Raw genomic sequence first — 18,534 nt, 5'->3', positions numbered from 1 at the left:
TGTAGAGTTGGAAGGGACTGGGAGGGTCATGTAGGGCAACCCCCAGCAATGCAGGAATCGCTGATGAATAATCGCCGGTAGGAGGCCATCCAGCCTCTGCTTAAAAACCTCAAATGAAGGTGAGGCCACCACTTTCTGATCAATAATCACTCAACAGCAGCATTAGACCATGTGCGAGTTAAAAGGTCCACCACAGGTCAGATCCCACAGAGACAAGGCAATGGAACGCTTCCCTGCCTACATCAGGCACCAGGGAACCCGATGCTCTGCAGATGTGGTGGGACTCCAACTCCCATCATCCTTTGGGCCGGTAGCCAGGTGGACTAAGGCTGAGGAGAGCTGGAGTACAAAAATATGGTTCAACTACTGCTCCATTGGCCATGCTGGCTTGGGCTGATGGAGACCAAGAAGATCTTGAGAGTTCTAGGGTCCCCACCCATAGATCTCAGCCAAAACCCTGCACTCGATACAAGGCAGGCCACCTTTCCAAAAAGAGATTGTGCCTGGGCCTGCGGAGCAGCCAGCCAGCACATCTCCCCCACCCACGACCACAGAGCCTCTTCCTTGACAAACAAGATCCCTTCCAGGAAACCCAACAGCTCAGACAAAAACCAGAAAAACGAACCGGCGGATTCAGACTAAATAAAGGGCCACGTTCGCCGTGCCATCAAGCAACAGTCTTTCCCAACTAATTGGCGCGCACTCCTAATTGCCCAGATATAGGAGAAGCAATTGTCTCTGAGCTCTTGTCTGGAGGGTAAATCTCTCTCCTTTTCCCCACCCGCAAGAGGGTAATTAGCTCCTATTAGCTAATTAACCACAATGGGCTAAATTGCCGGCTGCTAAGCCCCTGCACAGACATCCACAGATTACGGGAATGACACTTCCCAGTGTGTGCGTATGAGCGTGTGTGTGTGTATATATTTCTTAAGCCTGAAGAGGAACAAAGCGTCTATAAGGGGTATTAAGTGTTGCATCTTGGCGGTCACGCCCCTCGGCGCCACAGATTACCCATTGCGCCGCCCGCCGCCTGCAGGCAAGGCAAGCCCCAGATGGTTCCCGGGGCCGCAGACCTCACTGTTGAGTGGCAGACGCCTCTGCGTGGCCGGCTCCAGGGTGCTGTGAAGTCAGGTTGCGGCTTCCGTTGCAATAGTGGCAACAGAAGGTGCAGAGGCTCCTCCTGCAGCAATGTTGCCCAGCGGTTAAAAAGGTAAAGGGACCCCTGACCATTAGGTCCAGTCGTGACCGACTCTGGGGTTGCGGCGCTCATCTCGCTTTATTGGCCGAGGGAGCCAGCGTACAGCTTCCGGGTAATGTGGCCAGCATGACTAAGCCACTTCTGGTGAACCAGAGCAGTGCACAGAAACACCGTTTACCTTCCCACCGGAGTGGTACCTATTTATCTACTTGCACTTTGACGTGCTTTCGAACTGCTAGGTTGGCAGGAGCAGGGACCAAGCAACGGGAGCTCACCCCGTCGCAGGGATTCGAACCGCCGAACTTCTGATCGGCAAGTCCTAGGCTCTGTAGTTTAACCCACAGCGCCACCCGCGTCACTGCCCACCGGTTAGAGAAGCTGTTTTTGGCGCCTTATACAGAGTCAGGGCATTGGTCCATCTCTCTCAATTGTCTATTCCATTGTCATATCAGTTGTCTACATGGACAGGCAGCAGCTCCCCAGGGTTTCAGGCAGCCCTCCCTGGAGATGCCAGTGCAGGCCTTCTCTTAAGATATAGGAACAGAGGGACCTGCTTTATATTGAATGAGGCCATTGGTCCATCCAGCTCAATGGTGCCTACACTGACCGGCAGCAAATCCCTAGAGTTTCAGGCAGGGAGTCTCTCCCAGCCCTACCTGAAGATGCCAGTGAGGATTGAACCTGCAGGTGCTCAAGCCACTGAGTTAAGCAGACAGTCCTGGGTTCAATCCTTGGCCTCTCCAGTAACAAGTGAAGGGAGACAGACCCTTCCCTGGTCGATACCCTGGGGTAGGGCTGGGCGATATCAGGTTTTCAAAATCCCGATATATCGCCAGCTAAACGTCGTGATGCATCAATATATATCATGATGTCTGAAACAAGGATGGAGCTACCCAGAGGCATTGGCTGGCTTCACAGTTTCCCCTGCGTTGTGATTTCTGCATAGTACACACACATCACGATTCGCGATATTTTGCCAGGTCAGAAATTATGAAACCAATATCACGATATGGACTTCAAACCGGTTTTCAGTGATATAGTGCTGTAACGCCCAGCCCTACTCTGGAGAGTCTGTCAGAGCTGATGGTGGCAGGCTACATAGACCAGATGTGGGCAGACTTTGGCCCTCCAGATGTTGCTAAACTGACAGCTGGGAGGATGGGAGTTGTAGTGGAAGCTGGTTCCTTGGTGCAGATGGGGCACTGCCCCACCAACTTCAGTCTGCCCTCGGCCTGCCGCCACCTGCCTGCTTTTTCACGGCCATCCAGTGCACGGGGAGGCTTAGGCTGCCAGCTTCCTCCTCCTTAGTAGAACTCCGCAGGAAGGAGGAGGATTGGGATGAATCTAGAATGACCTGACGCTGCCTGCCATTGGCTCTGGCGCCACCTACTGTTGGGCTCCCTGGCTTCTGTCCCATCAGCCCCAAAGGGCACCAACCATCACTGATCCAAGCAGGGAATACTGAGCGAAACAGGGCGAATATTCCAAGGCGTTATAAGGAAGCTTCCTACATCCCCAATATAAAAACTGCCTTTGCTCAAATAGAGCAGTAAACAGGAAACATGACAGGGTCAGAGTGTCAGATGCGGACCGGGTTCAAATCCAGACATGAGGCTCACTGGGTGACCTGCGGCATGCCTCTCTCCCTCTCAGCCTAGCCCACCTCGCAGGGTTGTTGTGAGGCTGATATGGTGCAGAGGCAAACCTTGTGTAGGAGTACAAGGGAGAAAACATGACAGGTTGCAAGAGAGCCTAACAAACTCAACATCCCTGTTTTGCAACAGATGCTTTTGGGAAACTAATATTCATAATCATCATCATCATCATCATACAGTGGTACCTCACAAGACGAATGCCTTGCAAGACGGAAAACTCGCTAGACGAAAGGGTTTTTGGTTTTTTGAGTTGCTTCGCAAGACGAATTTCCCTATGGGCTTGCTTCGCAAGACGGAAACGTCTTGCAAGTTTGTTTCCTTTTTCTTAACACCGTTAATACAGTTGCGACTTGACTTCGAGGAGCAACTCATAGCACGCGGTGTGGAAGCCTTTTTTGAGGTTTTTGAAGACTTTGGTATTTTTGAAGCTTTCCCAAACCTTTTCCGAAACCGTGCTTCGCAAGACGAAAAAATCGCAAGGCGAAAAAACTCGCGGAACGAATTAATTTCGTCTTGCGAGGCACCACTGTAATTTGTACCCTGCCCATCTGGGCGGCTTCCAACAAAGATTAAAAGTACATTCAAATGTCACACATTAAAAACTTCCCTGAACAGGGCTGCCTTCAGATGTCTTCTAAAAGTCAGATAGTTGTTTACTTCCTTGACATCTGCTGGGAGGGCGTTCCACATGGCGGGCGCCACTACCGAGAAGGCCCTCTTCCTGGTTCCCTGTAGCTTGGCTTCTAGCTGTGAGGGAACCGGCAGAAGGCCCTTGGCACTGGACCTCAGCGTCCGGGCAGAATGATGGGGGTGGAGACGCTCCTTCAGGTATACTGGGCCGAGGCATGGTAGAAACAAGAGGCCCCTCTTGCCCAAGCAACTGAGCATGACCACACAAGCTTAATGAAGAAGAGTGGCGCTGGATTAGGCCAGTGGCGCCCACCTAGCCCAGCATCCTGTTCTCACAGCAGCCAACCAGATGCCCCAATGGGAAGCATGCAAGCAGGACCTGAGCGGAAGAGCAACTCTCCCCTCTTGTGATTCCCACCAACTACACTTCAGAGGTATACTGCTTCTGACAAAGGAGGTAGACCGTAGCCTTCATGGCTCGTAGCCATTGATAGCCTTATCACCCAGGAGTTTCCCTAATTCTCTTTCAAAGCCATTCAAGTTGGTGGCAATCACTGCCTCCTATGGCAGTGAGTTCCGCAGGTTAACTATGTGTTGCGGCAATCGCATGAAAGGCTTTTTGTCTGTCCTGAACGCTACCGCCAACCTGCTTCTCCAAGGGGAGAAGGGAGAGAGTTTCTCATTTTTCTGGTCTTTGTACACTTTTCTAAACCTCCCTCGGATCCTCTCTCCCCGCCAATCCTTAAGCACATTTCGCTTCATCTCTACACTTAAAGAGAGAAAAGGCCACAAAGGCAGCCTAGCCACTCAGATCCCTGGAGAAGGGGCATGCATCTTGAAAACAAGGTGCGTTGGATGAGAATCACACAAGCTTTGGAGCTAACTAAACTGTACTCAGAGTTAGGCCTAAGGAAGCCTAACAGCAGATGCAACTCACAGTGCTTTCTGCTCCTACAGAATTAGAAGGTGGGTACGATCACAGTTTTGTAGGATCGGGCCAAGTTGCCTGATTGCAGAGAACCATTCGGATTAAGGGGATAAGTTTAGTTCGGTTTGCATTTTCTCATAGAGTTAGAAGGGACCCTGAGTATCATCTGGATCAGGCCAGGGTCTGCAAAGCAGGAATTTGCAGCCCTAACGGGGGATTGAACCTGCAACCTTGGCACTGCCAGCACCATGCTCTAACCAACTGAGCTATATGAAGGCGCTTTCAGTTTTCATTTTCTGAAACAACCCACAAACAAAGAACGCAGCCATCCTTTGGAAGAAGGGCTTTTACAAATTCTGCAATGCGGTTCTTCACCCAAGGAGTGTGTTTGAAAATGCGGAGGGAATGTGCATGAAAAATGCAAAAGTTAGTAGAAAGTAGGGTTTGTTTATAAATGTATTTTATCGCAGAAAACTGCTTGCAAAAATGTGTATGTTAGGGGAAATTACATGCAAAAATAAAAAAGCACACACAAGGTAGAAACATATACTAAGATGCAGACCATTTTCTTAAAAAGTAATAATCCCAAACGGATGTGAAAAATGTAAAGAACCTAACTAAAGGTTGGAAAAATGAGAACCTGGGAGAAACAAAAATGGGCAAAATCAAAATCGACAAGCTCACCCATCTCTATAAATTGGATTATCTCTGGGAAGCCAATGAGCCGGGTATGATGGAGGCACCATCTCCTGACATCCAAAAATCACCTCGGAAAATGAGGCTGCGCTCTTTTCTCCCATAGAGTTGGCTCCAAAGCTAGATCTACTCAAAATAGAAGTTAATGGACATGACTAACCCAGGTCCATTCATTTCAATGGACCTGTTCTGAGTAGAACTTAGCTGGACACAGCTATTAGGCACTCATATCTCTGACCTCAACACTGACAGGGGAAACTGTTGGCCTCTGATTGCTGTTGAGACTACAGTTCCCATCATCCCTGACCACTGGCCATGTTGGTTGGGGATGATGGGCATTGGAGTCACAGCAACAGCCGGCAGCCTTATTTTAAAGCCTGCTCCCAGGGTCTACTAAACACATCCTCACTGAGCCCACACAGCAGCCCCCTGAATTGGGATGGAGGGGAATTTTATTTGTTTTGCATTTTAAAGAAACTGACCTCTGACCTAATTCACAAACTGATCAGAACAGAGTTAACAAAATGGGTTGCGTGCTTCTTCCAATTCCGATTTTTTTTAAAAAATGGCATTTTATGGTGGGAAACACCTACAAAGTGGTGTTATCCTTAAGTAGCAAAGGCATACAAAATGCATAATTTTTCAGAAAGTGCACACCCAAAAAAAAAAAAGTGAGAATTTTTCATGCATTTAAAGAACAACCTTCGGCAAACAGAGCTATTGTCAAACTTGAGTGGCATGGAAATGAAATTATCTCTTCTTAACCCTGTCTGTGTTTAGGTTCTGTGCCTTGGCCACCTAACTTTATGTCATCCTCAGTTTTCCCCATCTGTGAAATGGGAATCCAACTGTGCTGTCACGTGGATGAAAAATATATATCTTTAAAAAGAGATTCCACCCCACCCCCCTCCACCTGACGCTTGAGGATTGACTGCAAAGAGGAGCTGAGAACAAGCATATATATTTGGATAGCTACCTTGGAGTGCGTGTTGAGTTCTTCGCTGTTGGAAAGAGTCCCGTTGAAAGGCTCTGTGTACTGATTAGGCTCCTTTGGCTTCTTTCTCTCTTTCTTGGCCACCGCGACTCGGATGTGGGAAAACTCTTGGCACACCAAGGTTGCCAAAACTATCCAAGTCCAACATTTTATCTTGGCTTTGCCGGACATCTTTCAAATGGAGAGAGAGAACACCCTCCAGAGAGGAAAATCAAAATGCCTGTGAGTCTTCGGAGAGAAACGTGGTTTGCTTCCTTTCGCCTCTTAAAAAACCAAACGTGCAATGCAGTTTAGTTCTGGCCTTGCCAGCTGAGTCCGTTCGTGGGCAGAGAATGATCGCGGTGAGCAAATTTGATGCCCCTTTGGAACAGATGGTTGATCAGGTTTTGCACAGCCAAAACAACTCACGGTTTGAAGTTACTCCTTGATAACATCAGCTTGGGAAGACGCAAACTCAGAATCTGACTGACTGGTGGAGTTCAGTGGACACCTGTCCAGTATTTCACATTTAAGTCTCCTTCCTCACCCAAACGTCTTCAGACCTCTAGATTCAAATCGGCAGCTGGTGAAGGGAAGAAATAGCAAAATAAAACCACGCACACAAGGAATTGAAAGCAGATTGAGGGTGGGGGCGGTGAGCACCCTCACGAATTTTCGATCTTTGCCGCTTGCTGGGAAAGTTCGCCTCCTGACACGGAAAACATCCACTCAGCCTTTGCTCTCTGTCCACCTTGAACTCAGCAAGAAAAAAAGGTCCGATCCTTACCAGTGGGAAACCATCCTGTTTGCAGATGTTGAAACCAATTGAACTGGGAAGCTCTCAAAGGCATCAAAAGTGCTCAAAGTCAGCTATCTCACTTTTTCTGGGTGCAGAAATTTGTAGATGAATGATTTGGCAATCCCCTCCGTAGGGAAGAAAACAACCTTCCCAGCCTCGATCCCGTTAACTCCAAACACCGGGGTCCAAATCCTCGTTCTCTCTCTAATTGGGTCTCTCTCTTTTTTTGCTCTCGACCGTTTTCCAAATGCCCATCTGCTCTCCGTTCCTTTCCCGCCAGCGGCAGACCGGCAAAAGCCTCCTTGGTTGTAGCTCGGCAAATAAATACTAGTTTTGTGGGAGAGTTTCCCATCAACTTGAAGGAGGGAGGGAGGTGAGACCCAGCCAGAGAGGGAGGGATCGCATTCTAATGAGCTGTTGGGGCTGGTCTTTTCAGACTCCTATTAAGGGGAGACTGTTGGATAAGTGGAATCTTTCTCTGTGCCAAAGAACATTTAAATCAGAAATGTCTCTCTGCGCGTTCCCTCCCACCTAGCCCCTTCCAAAAACTCTCTTCCCCATTATCTCAGACTGGGATCGCCACTTCTCAGCAGAGAACGCTGTATCAATGGAGCACTGTTAGCTTTCATAGAATTTGGGAAGAGATGGGACCACAAGGGTCATCTAGTCCAACCCCCTGCAATGCAGGAATCTTCTGCAAGACTCGAACCCACAACCCTGAGATTAAGAGTCTTGCGCTTTGCCAACGGAGCTATCCGAGGTATAGCACCTTGCCGGACTTAACAAAGTGAGGGATGTGGGTTCGCTGAGGTCAAGGGCAGATTTTGGCATGTTGGTGATCCAGCTCTTAACTGGGAGCACAGGAGAAGGGGCAATCAATGAGGTTTCATGCAGTGGCACCAGAAGGGCAGGACTTTAGGAAAGGTGCCCGGGCACCCAAATGTAACAGGGCTGGCTTACTGCCTCTGCCATCAACAGGCTTGTCCTCTATTATTCAACAGGCTTGATTATTGTAACTCGCTCTGCGCAGGGCTGCCCTTGAAGCTGACCCAGAAACTCCAGCAGGTGCAGAAACTCCTTACAGGGTCCTTGCCACGGGATCACATTCATCCAGTGTTTTACCAACTGCGCTGGCTCCCGGTGGTGTACAGAGTCAGGTTTTAGGTGCTGGTTTTGACCTTTAAAGCCCTCTGTGGCCTAGGACCCACGTACCTACGGGACCGCCTCGCCTGGTATGCCCCGCGGAGGACCTTAAGGTCCACAAATGACAACATTTTGGAGGTCCCAGGTCGCAAGGTGGTTAGATTGGTCGCAACTAGAGCCAGGGCCTTTTCAGTACTGGCCCCAACTTGGTGGAACGCTCTGTCACAAGAGATGAGGGCCCTGCGGGACTTGACATCTTTCCACAGGGCCTGCAAGACAGAGCTGTTCCGCCTGGCCTTTGGTTTGGACTCAGTATGACCCTTATGTTTTCCCTCCCCTTATGGTTTGGATCTATGGGCTACTTTTAAAATGAGGCTGCATTTTAAACTGCATTTTAACCTGGATTTTGAATTTGGTCGTCGTCGTCCCCCCGCCGCCCTATTATGATTTTACTGTAATTTTACTGGTGTTAGCCACCCTGAGCCCAGCTCTGGCTGGGGAGGGCGGGGTATAAATTATTATTATTATTATTATTATTATTATTATTATTATTATTATTATTAAGCTGGCTACCTGCCTTTTAAGAATGTAGACAGCTGGCTTCTCCTGACTTAGGCCACTGGTCCTACTAGCCCTGTATTGTCTACACTGGCTGGCTGCAGCCCCCAGGATGTCAGGCAGGGGACATTCGTAACACTGCCTGGAGATGGCAGGGATTGAACCTGAGACCATCTGCCTGCAAGGCAGGTGCTTTGCTACTGAGCTACAACTCCTTCCCTTAAGATATAGGAAGCTGCCTTCTACTGAGCCAGACAGTTGGTCTTTTCAGCTCGATGTTGCTGACACTGACCGCTGCAGAGGCTGTCCAGAGATTCAGATAGGGGTCAGCCCTACCCGAAGAATTGATGCTTTTGAATTATGGTGCTGGAGGAGACTCTTGAGAGTCCCATGGACTGCAAGAAGATCAAACCTCTCCATTCTGAAGGAAATCAGCCCTGAGTGCTCATTGGAAGGGCAGATCCTGAAGCTGAGGCTCCAATACTTTGGCCACCTCATGAGAAGAGAAGACTCCCTGGAAAAGACCCTGGTGTTGGGAAAGATTGAGGGCACAAGGAGAAGGGGACAACAGAGGACGAGATGGTTGGATAGTGTTCTTGAAGCTACTAGCATGAGTTTGACCAAACTGCGAGAGGCAGTGGAAGACAGGAGGGCCTGGCGTGCTCTGGTCCATGGGGTCACGAAGAGTCGGACACGACTAAACGACTAAACAACAACAACAACAGCCCTACCTGGAGATTCTTATTAGTATTATTTATTAAAGTTCTATACTGCCCATCATCCAAGGATCACAGGGTGGTTTACTATATAAAAACGCATGCCGCAATAACAGACAAAAACAATACCCCTACAGTGTTAGACTAGAACAACATCGGCTTGAATGGACGGTTGCCAATACTCTGAAATAACAGGGTACAACTTTAAATGGGAATGGCAATGTCGTGTTCTCCCGGGTCAGATTGCTTCTCCAGACAGTGAACGGTTTAATCTATTCTACCTACCTATTTTAATCAGTGAGGGCTGGTGCCTATTGGGACTGGTAGGGTAGAAAGCAGGGAGCCCGACAGTAGGTGGCGCCAGAGACAATGGCAGGCAGAGCCAAGTCACCCTCCTACTGAGTTCTACAAGGGGCAACAGAGAAGAGGGTGATCGTGCCTCCCCTTGTCTTCTCCTCTCCAGGCTCATCCAGGTTCAGTAATGTTTCTTTATTTTCTCTACCCCCCAAATCGCCTCTGTGGCCCTCCAGCAGCCCATTCCAATCCATCTGCAACCTTCCTTAAAGTGTGGTGCCTCAAAGGAGGAGGTTTGGTCAGCGCAGAATAAAAGTGGGACTAATCATAGTTGGAAACTCGTGGAGCCTATAATCGCATTCGCCCTTTTTGCAGCTGCATCACGCTGCCAACTCACAGTCAGATGAGCAATCTAGGAAGCTGCCATTTTGAGTCAGGTCTTCACTGACTGGCAGTGACTCTCCACGGATTCGGACATGGATCTCTCTCAGCCCTACCTGGAGATGCCAAGGAATCAACCTAGGACCTTCTGCATGCAAAGCAGGTGCTCCACTACTCAGCTGTGCCCCCTAAGCTGCACACCTTGTGAATGGTTGCGATCCCAACAGCCTTTTCGTATTGGCCACTGCCAAGCCAGACAGCGCCCCCTCTTCTGTACTTTCTGTGCATTTGGTTGTCGCTTTGCCTAAACGCTGAACTTCACATTTGCTTGCTGAATTTAATTTTGGTTTATTTCCATCTACATTTTTCTCCCATTTTTCCTTTTGAATCTTCGGAGGTGGGGGGGAGCATCTGCATTGCAGGGGGTTGGACTAGATCAGGCATCCCCAAACTCGGCCCTCCAGATGTTTTGGGACTACAATTCCCATCATCCCTGGCCACTGGTCCTGTTAGCTAGGAATGATGGGAGTTGTAGTCCTAAAACATCTGGAGGGCCGAGTTTGGGGATGCCTGGACTAGATGACCCTTGGGGTACCTTCCAACTCTTCAGCTGATTGACATCCAACGCTCTTTTAAAATGTGTTGGGGAGAGAGTATTATTGAGTTGCTCTTGTTCTTATTTTTATTATGTATTCTGTGATTTTTTTTAATTGTGATTTTATGTTGCAAACTGCCCTGAGACCTGCAGGTATAGGATGGTATACAAATTTAATAAATACATTATTATTATTATTATTATTAACAACAATAAATACAGCTCCATGATCTCATCTACATTTATATGAGCCTGGGCTAAGTTAGGACATCCTTCACAAGCTGATATTCATTCATTTCATTTTTTAACAAACCTGGGGTGTTCTTTAGCAGGCAGATCTGGGATGGGGACAGGGGGAGTTCCCTGCAGCAATAAGGTTTGCAACACATTGTAATAAGCATTTAAAAAGTATTAAAATAAAAATAAAAATACTGACATCCCCATAATTTACCCCAATTGCAGCTGCCAGGTCAGCTTGGCTTTGGGTTTGTTTACCTTTTGGTGCCGAATACTTAAAAGGTTCGACTCTAGACATGCTTAAGGAAAAGTTGCATGCAGACTCCGGGCCTTTTTGAGGGGTGCGGAAATGTTAGGTGTGTTCTAGGCAGGCGGGGGGGAGAAAAGATCCGTCGCAAAGAACGCCAATCCTTGCCACGGTCTGCAGAACCGTCTGGGCTGTTTAGCTGCAATATGACAGATCGTCCTATTAACGTGTCATCAAACTCGCGGGGCCGTCTACAACTAACCTGAACAAAAACTGCCAGGAGACGCCAAGGAAAGTTAAATATTATTAGCAGAGAATGGCTTGCTACATAGTTCTCGAGGAATGCAAGATAGCTATTTATGCAAGGGGAAGGGCAGGAGAAAAGATGATGTGAGCTGGAAACAGCCGGGAGGTGGAGGGGGGAGCCTGTTAAATATTTATCCATTCATAGAATCATAGAGTCGGAAGGAGCTCTGAGGATCATCTAGTCTGACCCCCGGCAATGTAGAAACATGCAGCCGTCCCATACGGGGATCGAACTTGCAACCTTGGCGTTATCAGCAGCACGCTCTAGCCAACTGAGCTATCCAGTTCAGGAAGGTTCTGGGCAGGCATAGGCAAACTCAGCCCTCCAGAGGTTTTGGGACTACAACTCCCATCATCCCTAGCTAACAGGACCGGTGGTCAGGGATGATGGGAGTTGTAGTCCCAAAACATTTGGAGGGCCGAGTTTGCCCATGGTGATGTAGGGATGGTCTGCCTTTTCATTATTTATCTTTACAGTGGTACCTCGGGTTCCATATGCTTCAGGTTACATACGCTTCAGGTTACAGACTCCGCTAACCCAGAAATAGTGCTTCAGGTTAAGAACTTTGCTTCAGGATGAGAACAGAAATCGTGCTTTGGCGGCGCGGCGGCAGCAGGAGGCCCCATTAGCTAAAGTGGTGCTTCAGGTTAAGAACAGTTTCAGGTTAAGTACGGACTTCCGGAACGAATTAAGTACTTAACCCGAGGTACCACTGTATTTATTTATTGCATTTACAGTATATCCCACCTTCCCCCACCCCCAGGAGCTCAAGGCGGTTCATGTGGTTTATCCCTCCCCCCTCATTTAATTCCCCACAATGACCCTGTGAGGTAGGTCCAGCTAAGAGGCAGTGACTGGCCCCCAGGTCGCCCAGCGAGCTTCATGACCGAGCAGGGATTTGAAACCCTGGCATCTCAGGTTCTGGACTGACCACAGCATTCAGCATTTCAAAACTCCCCCCCCTTCCTTCACAGGAAGTGCAGAATGCTGATAGGAGTGAGATCTAACACCTGATCTGCTGGTTTGCCACAGGGTCAAGTTCAAGGTGTTGCTATTGGTGTACAAAGCCCTTAACAACTTGGGATCAGTTTATTTTCGAGGGCGCCTTTCAACCGTTTCGATCTGTTGTTACAAGTGCCACATGATTCCGGTCCTGCATCTGTAAGAAATCCATCTTTTAGTGCAACTGCACCTACAATTTGAACCTCCCTGCCTATTGATACCCTCACCGTACTCTTTTTGGCACCAGCTAAAGAACATCGTTGTTTGAAAAATTCTACCCAGATCTCTAGAATGCTGGTGCGTTTTTCGTTTATTGCTGGTTTTGATTTTTTGAACATATGATTGGTTTTTACCAATTATTTTATGCTATGTTTTTGTAAACCACCTTGGGTTGTTGTTGTTGTTTTTTAAAAAAGAATCAAGTGGTTTATGAATTTTATGAAATAAAATGCCCATGAAAATTCATCGGTTTTTTTTTGTTTAGGCCCATCTGCACATTTTTGCAAGGCATTTTCACTCATGCCATGCATTTTTTAAGGTTATTTTCACTAGGACAGCTGCATTGCAAAATTTGAGGAGGTGTGAACTTCAAGGGATAGTGATGTTTCAGTTTGCGCACACCGACTGGAAAGATGAGAATTGGGTTGTTTCTTGTAAAAATGGAAACAAAACTCAAGTTTCTTCTGCACACCTACCACCGATCAGCTATTGAGGAGTGAGAAAACTGGGGAGGAAGAATGGAGCAGATGGAATTCTAAAATGTGCCATTCCATGCTACAACAATTTGTTGCCATCCTCTCTTGCATATTGAAAAATTACTACGAGAATGGCATTCGCTCTCACCAAATCTCATCTGAAGCCCCTACAGCAGAGATAAGGAATCTATTGCAGGGGCCACATTCCCTTCTGGACAACTTTCGCATGGTGGGCGGGGCCAGAGGCAAACATGGGCGGAGCAACAGATGCAAATTTTGCCTGTGTACAGTAGGCTGGTTTCTACACACGTCTTTGCCCTCCATAGAAAGAAGCAAGAGGCACAATCAGAGTCCGAGGAAATGTTTCCAACCAGACAAAAGTACTCAAAGGGAGGGGGAAGTGAAGCAGGGCTGTGGCTTGGGGGAGAGTTTTGAGGGCCATATAAAGAGGTATGAAGGGCCATGTTCCTCAGCGGTTTTAGAAGGTCAACACAACATTGTCTTTGGGTTGTTTCATTTTCTGCAATGCCTGCTTGCAGGAGGAGAATCTCTCGTCATAAAAGATGTTTGCTAAAGGGACCCCCTTTCAAAGAAAGAGTTAAGCACTGTACTTTTCAATCAAGACCTGAAAAGCAATGCAAGGAGGAGTGCCATGAGCAGGATTTATTTTGTAGGTCGTTGCGATCCAACTGTCCATACACCCTGCCCAGACTTGCGCCCTGGGGAACGTCACTTTTGCAGTGGTTTGACTTCACCCCTGGAAGCGCACTCCATTGTCTCTGGAGACAGACGGATGCCAACAACATTTTTTTCAAAGCAATGCAGTGGCTAAGCAGGAACTGGGAGGGAGAGGAGGAAGAATCGATGCAGGGCTTCACAAACTTGGGTCTCCAGCTGTTGTTGGACTACAACTCCCATCATCCCTGACCACTGGTCTCCCTAGCTATGGATGATGGGAGTTGTAGTCCAACAACAACTGGAGACCCAAGTTTGGAAAACACTGGTCTATAGCGCCTTCCCGTTTTGAAGTTATTTTAGACACAAAAGATCTATTGATGTGTGAAACTGCTTCCAGATAAGCTGAAAGAATTGGGAAACTCTGTTCTAATGAATCAGGCCAAATCTAGTTCAGCATCCTGTGGCCAGCCACATGCCTCTGGGAAGCTCAAAAGCAGGAGCCAGGCACAAAAGCCCTCTCCCCTCCTGTGTCTTCCAGCAACTGGTATTCAGAAGCCTACAGATTTCAACACTAGGGGTAGTAGACCCCTGATCTACCCCATGCCTACTCTGACAGAAGAAGAAGAAGAGTTTGGATTTGATATCCCGCTTTATCACTACCCTAAGGAGTCTCAAAGCAGCTAACAATCTCCTTTCCCTTCCTTCCCCACAACAAACACTCTGTGAGGTGAGTGAGGCTGAGAGACTTCAGAGAAGTGTGACTAGCCCAAGGTCACCCAGCAGCTGCATGTGGAGGAGCGGGGAATCGAACCCAGTTCACCAGATTACGAGTCTACCGCTCTTAACCACTACACCACACTGGCTCCCAGACAGGCAGCAACTCTCCAGGGGCTCCAGCAGAGGTCTTTCCCATCACCTGATCCTTCTCACTTGCAGATGCCATGAACCTGGAGCAAGTATTTTGCCACCGAGTTATGCTTCCCCATGGTCCCCAAAGGGTGTGCAGACTAGTGCAGGGGTAGGCAACCTAAGGCCTGTGGGCTGGATGCGGCCCAATCGCCTTCTCAATCCGGCCTGCAGACTGTCCGGGAAGCAACATGATTTACATGAATAGAATGTGTCCTTTTATTTAAAATGCACCTCTGGGTTATTTGTGGGGCCTGCCTGGTGTTTTTACATGATTGGACTGTGTGCTTTTATTTAAAATGCATCTCTGGGGAACGGCGGAACGGCCCACGGCTGAAAAAGGTTGCTGACCCCTGGACTAGTGGGACAAGATCAAACAGTGCATGCAAGAAGCATTATTATTTCTCCTCCTTCTCTACTTTCTCCGCTGGCCAGGTGAGACAAGAGAAATGGAGAACACTTCTGAATTGAGAATCCCTAGCAATCGGATGCAAGGTATAGGTAAATGGCTTGAAGGATCCATCACGCTCATTTAAACTTGGATAGTATCGCGACGCCACCTCGTGGATTAAAAAGAGAGCGCACATACACACACGCTCATTGAGAAGAAGTCAACAGTGTCCGGCCACATGTGTAGGAAGCTCACTAGTAGGATGTGAAGGGGACGGCCTACCTGTTTGCCCCAACCCCACATTCTGGTATCAAGAGGTAAACTGCTCCTGAGCAAGGAGGCTCCATTCAAAAAACTATCACGACTAATTAAACACACACATACACGCACACATGGGAATTGTCCTGCTATCTCAGGGTTGGACAGAAGGCAGAACAGGATCTGCTGGGTGATTTACAGTAGATCAGGAAGTTCCCAGCTCTCAAATTATTTACAACAGGGCTCATCCAAGTAAGCTACAGTGGTGCCTCGCAAAACGAAATTAATTCGTTCCGCGAATTTTTTCGTCTAGGGAATTTTTCGTCTTGCGAAGCACGGTTTCCCATAGGAATGCATTGAAAATCAATTAATGCGTTCCTATGGTCAAACAAAGTCCAAACAAAGCCAAATTTGGTACAAGAGTTTATTAAGTGCTCTTTAAAGTCAAACATACTGTAAAGAGCATTTCAAAATTCAAACCCAGATTTTTTTTTAAAAAAACAGCAGAGTGGCCCAATGGTCACAGAAAATCATAAAAATGCAGGAAAAAAACACACAAGCTTCCAGATTCTTGCAAACCCCTTCCCAACACCAAGTCCTTGAATTCCAGACACCCCAACCCAAAATCCAAAACCCCCCAAAAAAGTTTTAAAAGCTTAACTTACCAAATGGCTGCAAAAGAAGTTTTGGAAAAGCTTCAAAAATCACCAAAGTCTTTAAAAACCTCAAAAAAGGCTACTAAGGCTACATTGCATTCTATGAGTTGCTCCTCAAAGTCAAGTTGCAACTGTATTAACGGTGTTAAGAAAAAGGAAACAAACTTGCAAGACGTTTTCGTCTTGCGAAGCAAGCCCATAGGGAAATTCGTCTTGCGAAGCAGCTCAAAAACGGAAAACCCTTTCGTCTGGCAAGTTTTCCGTCTTGCGAGGCATTCTTCTTGCGGGCACCACTGTATACTTCTTGAGTAGGTCTACTGAAATTAATGGTAGATCTGTTGAAAATAACAGCTCAGCCTAGTCAACAGAACTCAGGACTTTATGGGCCTTGGATCTTGTCCAGCTAAGTCCTACTCAGAGTAGACCCATTGAAGTGAATGGGCCTAGGTTAGCCATGCTCATTGTTTTCAATGGGTCTTCTCCCAAGTAGGAATAGGACTGGATGCAGCCCTGAGGTTTGATCCTGCAAGGCAGCACATCCGTTCTGGTTAATAAAGTGGTCCCCAATGCCAAGATCACAGAATTGTAGAGTTGTAAGGGACCCCAAGGGTCATCTAGTCCAACCCCCTGCAATGCAGGAAACTCAACTAAAGCAACCATGGCAGATGGCCATCAAACTCTCGTGTAGGTTTGATCCCTTTACGGTACAGCTGCATATCCCTACATTGCAGGGGGTTGGATTAGATCAGTGATGGCCAAACTTGGCTGTCCAGCTGTTTCGGGACCACAGTTCCCATCATCCCTGACAACTGGTCCTGTTAGCTAAGGATGATGGGAGTTGTAGTCCCAAAACAGCTGGAGGGCCAAGTTTGGCCATCGCTGGATTAGATGATCCTCAGGGACCCTTTCAGCTCTTACTATTCCATGATAATTGGGAACAGACACTCCTTGTACAGGGGCAGTCTACCTGTAAATCTCAGGTGCAAGGGAAAGAATAGCAATGGAAGGCTGTTGCTGGCCTTTGGGCAGGGGGCATTCGCAGCCCTACCCTGAGATGCTGGGGATTTGAACTTGGGACCTTCTGCATGCAAAGCAGGGGCTCTACCACTATGGGCCCTTCCCTTAAGACACAGGAGGGGTCAGACCCTTAGTTCCATGTAGCCCAGTAGTCTAGATGTCAGGATTGTGGCCCTCAGAGACTCCAGGCGTCACCAGACTGCAACTCCCCTCACCCCTCTGGCCATTGGCTATGCTTGCTGGGGCTGATGGGAGTGGTAGTTCAGAGACATCTGGAATGCCAGAGCTTCTCTGCACGATCAGCGTGACTACGTTTTCAAAAAACAAAACAAAACTGTTTTTAATATTGTGTTTTCACGTTGCAAAAGGGTGAGGAATCAGCAGCAGCAGCAACATCCAGAATGTCAAAGGATTCCCACACCTGCTGCAACCTCTGAGCTCCATCCCTTTCTGGGGAAAAGGTTCTAGGCTCTTATCCAAGACATCTGCGGTCCAGGATTAAAAGACCTAGAGCCGGGCTCTGAACTCTGCACCCTTCGTTTCATCCTCTCGCCACCCCGACTCTGGAATCCTTGCCTAAATAAATATTTACTCCACCCGGAACAGGGCCCAAGTGCTGTGGTCCAACTGCCGGGCGGATTCCAGGCTCAGAGGGACTCTGCTGCTGCCATTGGTTGAGAATATATTTCCTTGATTTTAAAAAAAACAACGGGAACGGTTTCAAATGAGAGGCTTACCATCTGGCCTGGAACTTGTGAGCCATAAGAGTTTCAGCTTCACAAAATACACACATGCTGAAGAATCTTGTCCTTTTGACGGCAATGCCTCAAAACCCACAAACACAAAATCTCAACATCCTTCCTGGGTAGGAATGGCAAGAGGGAGCAGAATGTGGCGGCATGGAATGCTCCCGCCAGCCATGCCCTCTTCAAGGCTATTCCATTCCATCCCCCCCCCCACTATTTTCCTCCCCACCCTTCCCTGCTCAGCATTCTGTGGCCACTGAGCATGCTCAGCTCTTTATTAGTTTGTTCTGTTTGGTTCTACCCCCACAACCACCACCAAAACCCCACTTTTTTGTGTACTTCAACAAACCTTGGGGTACCCCAAGCCTGCTGACACCCTCCCCCTCCACACGGGTGATGCCACTTTGGCTGTTTAAGGCTCTATGTTCAGAGAACGAGCCTGTTAATAGCATGCATATATCACATTGGCCTGAATATAAGCCTCACTTATATAAGCGACCTTACAATAATTGGCTTTTGCGATATTGCTGCTGAAACAGACATACGGTAAAACAAAACGCGTGGGAGCGCCTGTGGAATTTTAAGGGAGCGGCTTATATTCGGGCCAATACGGTATACAGTGGTACCTCGGGTCAAGTACTTAATTCGTTCTGGAGGTCCACTTTAGCTAATGGGGCCTCCCGCTGCTGCCGGAGCACGATTTCTGTTCTCATCCTGAAGCAAAGTTCTTAACCCGAGGTACTATTTCTGGGTTAGCGTCTTTAACCTGAAATGTATGCAACACTGTATATAACTATTTTTATCCATGGTGAGCAGCCATGATGGTTG

General features: G+C 47.9%; 1 protein-coding gene and 1 long non-coding RNA gene across 4 annotated transcripts in view; one reads left to right on the top strand and one right to left on the bottom strand.

Annotated features, from left to right (window-relative positions):
- The window catches only part of C1QTNF12 (C1q and TNF related 12), a 42,834-nt gene extending 35,557 nt beyond the window's left edge, over positions 1-7,277 (bottom strand). The window contains exon 1 of one of the 3 annotated variants that reach the window (XM_081201674.1): positions 6,084-7,277. In XM_081201674.1, coding sequence (XP_081057800.1) covers positions 6,084-6,272 — 189 coding nt within the window. In that variant the 5' untranslated portion in view covers positions 6,273-7,277. Of the gene's footprint in view, positions 1-1,854; positions 2,493-6,083 lie in introns of those variants that run through there. The other 2 variants (XM_081201673.1, XM_081201676.1) reach the window with 2 other exon arrangements.
- The window catches only part of LOC308591191, a 228,674-nt gene that overhangs the window by 71,200 nt on the left and 138,940 nt on the right, over positions 1-18,534 (top strand). The gene's annotated exons all lie outside the window — the stretch shown is intronic.

The sequence above is a fragment of the Podarcis bocagei genome (genome assembly GCF_964188305.1).
Source record: "Podarcis bocagei genome assembly, chromosome: 7".
In the NCBI taxonomy this organism is placed as follows: domain Eukaryota; kingdom Metazoa; phylum Chordata; class Lepidosauria; order Squamata; family Lacertidae; genus Podarcis; species Podarcis bocagei.
This window is presented reverse-complemented; position numbering and strand designations above follow the sequence as displayed.